The sequence below is a fragment of the Nuphar pumila genome, chromosome 10, assembly GCF_984573655.1.
Source record: "Nuphar pumila chromosome 10, dmNupPumi1.hap1.1, whole genome shotgun sequence".
In the NCBI taxonomy this organism is placed as follows: domain Eukaryota; kingdom Viridiplantae; phylum Streptophyta; class Magnoliopsida; order Nymphaeales; family Nymphaeaceae; genus Nuphar; species Nuphar pumila.
This window is the reverse complement of record NC_143258.1, coordinates 44,145,530-44,154,365: the sequence shown is the minus strand read 5'-3', so window position 1 is coordinate 44,154,365 and position 8,836 is coordinate 44,145,530. Positions and strand designations below refer to the sequence as shown.

Here is an 8,836-nt window from a genome sequence, read left to right as displayed (position 1 = left end):
GGCTCATATACCAAGATGTTTATGATGGAAAGAAGAAAGATGACATATATACCAACATGCCTACATATATATGTATATACTTGTATATGGTAATAAATATGAGATATGTGAAAAACCTTGCAGCTAAAGCACCTAAAATTTCCTAAATCTGGAATTGTAGCATTCTTTTACAGGCCTCTCCAACATATTTTACCTCATTGTGAGAAATAATCTCAACTCCATCATTGAAACTAAAAGGAGCAATAGGTGTAAAGGTGTTGTAGCAGCTGAAAAGGGAACTGTAGGTATGGTGAAACATGAAGTGTTGGTGGTTGGTCGATCTAAGTTCATTGATGCTGGTAGTAATCGGCTAGAATGTATTTTAAGACTGAAGGCAACTGGGAAATGGAATGGAGGGGCGCATCAAGGTGCTGTTGTGGGCAGTGAATGTTACAGATAGTGACTACAATGGATAATTGTGATAAATATCAAACAACAGAAGGACTGTTTGGTGTGAACTTGTGACCCAAAAATGAAGACAGATACTGCACAGCTGTAACTTTAGTGATAGTGGAGGATGTAAAAACCTTTCCACTGTGCATTTTATCAACTATTGTGCTGATCGGGAGATGGGTAATCAAGGCCAGAAATCAGTGTTGAAGGTGATTGGGGTTATTGCCAGTAAGGCATGCTGTATTATGCACGAGGCATGGTTAGGAGGTGAGGAGCAACAGTGTAGGTTGGTGTGTAAGTGGGTAGGCTAAGCCGCGGGAGCAACTATGGGGATATATATTACAAACAGGAACTTTACTAATGTTGATGGGTGGATTGTTGGCAGTTACGGTATGGTAAGATAGACTGTGCCAGTGCTGTTGTGAAGATTACAGCAGGTGATGTACAGAGTGTGGCTGGGGTTGTGTGTGAACTACCTTTAAGTAATATTCTTCCATCTCTAGCCGGTGATAACTGGAAGTCTAAAGGAAAAGGGATTATGTACAGATATGCTAAAAAAAAAAAATAACATGGCAGGCGAAATACAGGAGGTAATACACAGGAACTTATATATATATGCCATGAAAGTATATACAGGGGATCATACACAAAGAACTATATACAGGAATTTCAAGTAATATGACACAGGATGAAGTAATGTTGTATAAAACGATGCTATGATATTTTGCAAAAATATGGAAACAGGTGGAAATTTCATCGATATGAATGGAAGCACATGTTGAACATACGGAGGTTGCTATGCACATGAGCTTTAACAAACTTTTCCATTGCTTTATCAGCATATGTCTCAGCAACATCGATTAATTCTGAAATATAAAGAAGATGTCGCAGAGATAAACAGTGAATGTGTTTTATCAGTAAGATTGATATGATATGCTTAATTCTCCTGTCAACGAAGGATTATAGGAGCTCCATCTCTCCCCTGTGTAGGCATTTCCAGTGTTTTTCACAGTTGTAGTTCAAGATTGTCTAGATGAGACGCTGATGACCCATCTGCCAACTTCGTAATGGCGTGTGGGGATTCCTTAGTGTGAAACTCAATCCCTCTTACAGACATTTGGTATACCACCAACTCCCTAATCAACACCACTTAAAACCTTTTTTTTTTTGACAAATGAAGATATGAACTTCACTTTTTACCCTATTGAAAATTGCCTGCAAACTCCAAATATATATCCATGACCTTATTATTGCAATTTTTCCTGGTTTTAATGGAAAAACCAGAGCAGCACCTGAATCAACAATGCATTCCATTCCCAGAGTGGAATTGGTCTGGTCATGTACTGAACAAAGTACTTACTGGAATGGTGCTTACAACACTCAACAAGTTACCAACAATAACTGGAAAGGATATTAAGAGCTAATAACTTGATGTTCAAACAGTCATCTAGAAGATTATTTAGCAACAAGCAACAAAAACAACAAAAGGAAAGAAGGTATTTTGCCTTTAATTGGAAGTTTCTCAATGAGGGTAAGTAGAACTCTCAGCCGATTCTCTTCAACCAGAGTACTCTTCAGTTGGTTGGTAAGCAGGTCCAAGCAGAGCGATGAACCCTCCTCTAAATTATTTCTGGACGGATTTTTTTAGTTGAAGCAGGAATTTAGGAAGAGAGGAGCAACACCTCCTGGATGTTGCGGACCGTTCAAATTCTTGTTTGCAGATGACTGAATTCCTTACGGGCGACTGCAGAAGGAATAATTTACAGAGGGATTCTTCTTCTTATCCTCGATGATGGCGGATTGTAATGGGTATTTCCCTCAGAAGAAGCGTCGATCAAAAGAAATATCGATGAAAAGCTGGATGAAGTTCATGGATTGTAAGAGATGCCCTCGAGAAGTGGTGGAGGTCCCTTCTTAAAGGAGCCATAGAGGATTCGAGAGGGATGTCGTTGAAGATTGAGGGTGGAGGAACAGGTAGGCTGTTGCAGATCGGACGGTGGAGAGAGGAGAAGAGAGGCGCGGGAGAGAGTCCATTAAAATTTTTCAATTTTTCATAAAAGAGGTCCCCTTTTTAGGAAATTTTTATAAAATGGTTTTGAAAATGAGGTTTTCGGCAAAATGGCTTCAAAAGGCTTAAAAATCCTTCATTTTTCTTGTAATTTTTCTCAATTTTTTTGGTTTTTTTATGTTATTCTTCTATTTTTTGTATTTTTGGAATAAAATCCTAAAGTTTTACGGGAGAATAAAGATTAAAATTGATTTTTTTTTGTGTTTTTGTAAAAATATTTACAAAAGGGAATTTTTCTGAGAATTTAAAAGCTATTTTAAGAAAAATTCTTCAGAAATGGGTTTGGATCCGGATTTTGAGAAAATATGGATTTAAAGTACTGGATTCAGATCCAGAATTAATTTTGAATATTCCATTATAGAATTTAGTTCAGAAAATCTGAAGAATGACTTGATTTTCTCAGAAAACGGGGTTGGGGGCAAAAGGGTCTTTTTACAAAATTTTGAAAAATTTGGGGTGTTCACAGTTGCTACAACCACGATTTGTGTTACATTACATATACTGAGTGAATGGACGATACCGGATGGGGTGGAGGCCCTTCCTCGCATTTTTGTAAACAAGCATTCTTGTCAACAGGTCACAACATCTTACAAATATCTTTAATTTTTCAATAGTAAAAAAAACATCCACCTGCAATAACAAAACAATGTCTTAATGGCACTCATGACGACATACGTTCTTCAACAATAGCATGATGACATGGAAAGATACTTATGATGCCTTAATGGCACTTGTTGGAATGTTTGTGCGTTATTGCTTTTTTTCATACTACCTAACGAAAACAAAGAAGAAGAGAAGACTATAAAAAGAGTTAGCCGACAAATGCCCCTATGACGCCCATCAATGATTGAGTCGATCAATTTATAATTATGTCCACGAGATATGAATGAACCCATAAATGTTTTGTAACACAAGGCAGAAACGAGAAGGCGACAATGTGTTATAACACAAGCTAAAAACCAAGGCGGAAACCTGGACTCGAGACGATGACAAATAGTGTTCCGATGACAGCAGATGACGGTAAATGGTGCATCGTCAAAGGGAGCTCCTGTTACAGTAGGTGGTGCATTGTCAAAGGGTGATCCGCTGGCAGCATAGGAGTTTACTACTTAGGGCAAAAACAGAATGTTTGGACTTTTTGAAGAGTTAAGATCATCCTCCCTTTTCTGGATGGAAGACATTTTATCATTTTCTTAAACCGTCATTTCATGGCGAGAATGGCGGAAAATGGTACTTAAGTCTTTGCAACCGCACCAGACTCCGATGCTAAGTGATGCCGACACACATGAGGATACGAGCCCCACGTGCTTATATATGTGGCACTCATTTGGACCCCCGAACATGCACTGTAGCAAACCCTGCATCTTCGGGGGAGAGCACACAACACCCTCGCAAATCTACCTGCTTGTAAGGCATTGCCATAAGAAACTTCAAAAATTATATGGCCCACTTGTTTGTTAAAGTTGCACGTGCCTCAATCTGATGAACCTACCTGATGTAATAACCTACAAATCCAGTTAGCGATAGATTATCATTTTGTTCAAAAAAAAAAAGTAAAAATAATGAGCTAGAGGCCAAACTTATTTCTTCTAAAGAGTAGGTGGCGGATATTCTCACAGAGCTTCTTTCAGGTCCACATTACGAGCAAGCCAAACTCTTGGAAAGAGAGATGAGCTTGAGGGGGAGTCTTGAGCTAAGTCGTAGAAAGTCCATGTAAACATAAAATAGTAACCTTCCTAAAGCAGTTTTTTAATTGTAAACATGCACCGGATTGAAAACTTAATAAAAGAGGAGAAGCACCTCAGAGGACGTGGAGAGAGAGAGAGAGAAAGAGAGAGAGATTGTTCACCGTAGATGTAGGTTCATCTTAGAACTGAATCAGGTAAAATCGTTTTCTATGTATTCGTGTGGCCTCTTGTGTGAGCTATGTTGCATACCAAAACTGTTTAGGATCAGGTGCAATGTGATTGCATAGTGTTGGTGTGCTGCGGTACTTGATCACCCACCATCTGCTGTTTGGCCTCACGGCCGACAGGTTGTACACCAAAGATGGACGGTGATCAGGTGCAGCAGAATGCTAAAAGTATGCAATCACGTTAATTCACCTGATCCTCCCTCTCCCTGTTCCCACTAGCTATATAGATAGAATGCTTCAATTACATCTCTTTCTTAGTAATGGAATTAGGGTAGGGTCCTTCTGCAGCCTGATATGAGTCGGGCCAAGCTTGACCCGGCTATTAGTTTGGCCTTTAACCGAGTCGGCCCAACTTGAACACAATAACAATTGAGCTAGGCTTATGCCGGGCTTGGGTTTGAGTTAAGCCCGTCAGGCCCTTATTGAGCTCTACTCGGGCTGGCCCAGCACGGTTCGATGTCTACATCTAAGTATAGGAAAGACAATGTCATTATATTTTTTTACCAGGCAAAGAGGGACTATTAAGGGTTTCACCCAGTATACAAAAAACATAAAAAACGTACAAAGGAAAACTTCCTTTGGAACAATTAAGTGGAAAGTTCATAGCATCATCTGCAATGTCACCATGCCCATGAAATACATCGTCCCTAAGAATAATTCTACTATTGTGTTTATATATAATTACATATATTATATAAAGTATAATATAAATATTATATATAAAAATATGATTGTACATATAATAATAAAATTATAAATTAAATACATTTTAAAAATATCATATAATGTATATTATATACAATAATTTGATAATATATTATACAATATACATAGTATATATATTTATATAAAATATAAAGTTTACATGACCCTAGTCACGGCGTTGACCGAGTCACTAAAGTACGAGGCGAGTGACAAGGCACTGAAAGCAGATCAGGTCATGCTGAACATGAGCGTTTTTGTTCATGCCAACATCGTGGCCGTCTGTTTGCATTTTGGATGAATGCCACGTGGTTTTGTTGACTTTTGAGCTTTTTAAAATGCAAATGGGATGGCCACTATGCGGGCATGAGCAAAAACCCTCAGCATGACCTGTCTGCTTCCCAAGTCACTAGGTCTTAAAACTATGCTCTGAGCTAACGTACAAGTTGTAGGAAGGCACAATTATGGATTCCTATAAAAGAACATTATAAATTAATGAAGCGCATAAGATTACAATATCACGATATTGTTCAGGTCAGATCAAATCAGATCAGCTGGCTAATCACGTTTACATGCAATTAAATAAACTCTAATTCGTGAATAAAGAAAACGGCTTTGCATTTATAATCCGACCATTGGCATTCATAAGTAGTAGTGTGTGTGTCAACGGGTTGGGTTTGGTTCGGACCCAATTGAAACCAGACCTAGCCCTGGTTTTTGGATATGGTATCGGGTCCAAACTCAGATTTAATCAAACCCATCATAAGAGAAACCATACTCGGATCCGATAAAAACTACATGAACCAGACTCGATAAAATAATATTTTTTTATCATTTTTACATTGAAAAATTGCGGGTCTTAATGGGAACTCTGGTATAAAATTTCAGAAACTATACCCGGCTCCATGTATTAACGGGACCTTCGGGTTTGGATCCAAGTCTTAATCGGGTCTTCTTATTTATCACCATACCCGGACCCAGGGGCGTAGCTAGGGGGGGGCAGGACTGGGCTGTAGCCCAGTCCTGCCTCCCCAAACAGTTAATTTTTTTTTTTTTTTTAAAAGCCCAGTCCTAGCCCTGCCCTGACTGCAGCAAATAGTTTGATTTGTCCATATGAAATAGATTTTTATTAATAATTGTAGCCATTTTTATTTTATCTCAATTTTTTTTTTCGGGGGCGCTGCCCCCGAACCCCCGACTATCACACAAATTTTTTTTTTTGCTACACCCCTGTTTGCCCCCCCCCTCACATGAATCCTAGCTACGCCCCTGCTCGGACCTGTTTGGTGCAGGTCGGGTCTTGGTAAACCACACCCATTGACGGGAATCCATAAGGTAGCAGATTCATGAACTTGTAACACTTTGTATGATGACAAGTAAACATGAACATCTTAGCTCATGCTAACATTGGGTTGATAAGATGCCACCAGAGGAACCGTTTTGGGGCTTCTATCTGTTTTTGTTTTTTTGGGATGGTTCAAAAGATCAGAAAAAAACCCATCAGCGATTATACATTAGCTGACCAAACCATTTGGACCCAGTCCTAACCGAGATCAGTGGTGAGCCTCAGGCCGAGTTTGAGCTTAGCTCTTCATGGAATGAACCGGACCCAGTTTAGTCCGGTCCAATGTCCACCTCTAGGTCCAACTAAGAAGCGGTTCTATACTTCTATTTTCTTGTGACTTGAGTTTTGAGACGAGAGCCCGCAAGTGCCGACTTTAGCCTAGTCTTGTTGCTTGACCTCTTGGTCCAACAGGTCCAGAAATCTTCAAATTGTATATTCTCTATACGTGTTTGGTTCTCCTTTTATCCTAAAAGCTCCATGATTTTGTCACCATCATCCTTGGTTCACAACCCATGTCCACAGCAACAAAAATCTGCACCATTTTGCCCTCCAAAGACTCCCAAAGACCCTCAAAACAAAGGAAGACTCTCATCCTCACATGTTGGTCTTCTTCTTAGTTCTTCTATCCACGGGAAGTCACTCAGACTAGGCCAACAAATTCACTCTTACATTCTAAGAGATGGGTTTCATAGACACATAGATTTAGTGCCTAAACTGATAAAGCTCTATGGTGTATGTGGTAGGGTTGAGTACGCACGCCAAGTGTTCGACAATATGTCTGAGGGAAGTAGAAATGTGTTTGTGTCCACTTCTATGATGTTTGGCCTTGTAGAGAACCATCTCTTAGATGACGCTCTACTCCTTTTCTTCTCTATGCATTCGTCCGGCTTGCAATTAGATGGTTTTGTCTTTTCTGTAATGTTGAAAGCTTGTGGTTCTTTGAGATCTCTTCGACTAGTGATGCAGATTCATGCTATTGTGGTAAAACATGACTTGGGGTCCTCCTTATCCGTTGCCAATTCACTTGTTTATGCCTATGGTTGCTGTTTTGATATTGAAAGCGCTGAAAGGGTGTTTGTTGGAATGACTGAGAGAGACATTGTCTCGTGGAGTGCAATTATACAAACGAATTCATCATCAAATGAATACTTGCGAATGATTGAATTGTTCTATAAGATGCAAATTGTTGAAGGATTGAAGCCGAATGAGATGACTCTGGTTAATGTACTGCCTGCCTGTGGGTTCTTGGGTTCAATTCTTAAAGGTCAGGCAATCCATGCTTATATTGTTCGACATGGGTTAGACTTGAATTTTGCTGTGGGTAGTGCTCTTGTTAGTCTCTACTGTCGCTGTGGTGATCCGTGTGCTGCATTCTTCGTGTTTGATAGTATGGAAGAAAGGAATGTTGTTGTTTGGACATCGATGATCGAAGGATTGATCATCAATGGATGCTTTGATTTGGGTATACGTCTGTTTGAATATATGCTTAAGGAAGGAGTTAAACCAAATGACATTACAATCGTAGTAATATTATCAGGTTGCAGTCATGCTGGTTTACTAGAATATGGTTGGGAAGTATTCAATTCAATGAAGAAGAAGTATGGTATCACACCTCAAATAGAGCACTACGCTTGCATCGTTGACATGCTAGGGAGGGCTGGGAAACTTGATGCAGCAGAGAGATTCGTAGAGACTATGCCTATGGCACCAACTACTAATATATTGGGAGCCTTGTTATGTGCTTGCAGGTTGCATTCCAATGTCGAGGTTGGAGAAAGAACGGCACAAAAGATTTTCGAGCTCGAACCGTTCAATACTGCAAATTATGTGATTTTGTCGAACATTTATGCCTCTTGTGGGAGATGGAAAGAAGTGGGAAGAGTAAGAGAATTGATGGCATCTAAGGGACTGCAGAAGGATCCTGGGTGCAGTTGGATAGAGATAAGTGGTAAGGTCTACGCATTTGTAGCTTATGACAAATCACACTCAGAATGGGAAGAAATTTATGGATTGCTAGATAGCTTGATTGGTCATACCACTGATGTTGGACATACACCTTGTCAAGAGTTCGTAGTACATGACGTGCCCTAAAGGAGATTAAGAAGAAATTCATTCATCAGTGCATCTATTAATTTTTTTGAATTTGTAAAAAAAAAAAGCAGTCACATTTATTTTAATTGTATATTCTAAGATTGAGGAATCTTTTCAGAAAGTTGTTGCAAAATCCACATAATTTAGAGCTTGTATGAATTCCGTCTCCCTTCTTATGCCAAAGTGTACGCATTCAGGCATGGACTGCATTGGAGGACATGACTGCTGAGTTTGTGAGACAAGTTTGTTCTTGCTGTATAGCATTTTCACCAATTTCACACCT

General features: G+C 39.4%; 1 protein-coding gene across 1 annotated transcript; it reads left to right on the top strand.

Moving 5' to 3' along the window:
- Positions 1-608: 608 nt before the first annotated feature.
- On the top strand, positions 609-8,553 carry LOC149826766 (pentatricopeptide repeat-containing protein DOT4, chloroplastic-like). The gene is made up of 3 exons (XM_090018377.1): positions 609-665; positions 818-972; positions 7,206-8,553. Exons 1-3 carry the CDS (start codon positions 609-611, stop codon positions 8,551-8,553), a joined length of 1,560 nt encoding a protein of 519 aa, XP_089874503.1.
- Positions 8,554-8,836: the final 283 nt, after the last annotated feature.

What these genes read in the sequence shown, in the direction of transcription:
- LOC149826766 (XM_090018377.1), top strand. Translation starts at nt 609, where the DNA reads ATGGGTAATCAAGGCCAGAAATCAGTGTTGAAGGTGATTGGGGTTATT. An exon ending in TTGGGGTTATTGCCAGTAAG is followed by an intron (nt 666 to 817) that starts GCATGCTGTATT and finishes GATTGTTGGCAG; the next exon opens with TTACGGTATGGTAAGATAGA. An exon ending in TCTAAAGGAAAAGGGATTAT is followed by an intron (nt 973 to 7,205) that starts GTACAGATATGC and finishes TGTATGTGGTAG; the next exon opens with GGTTGAGTACGCACGCCAAG.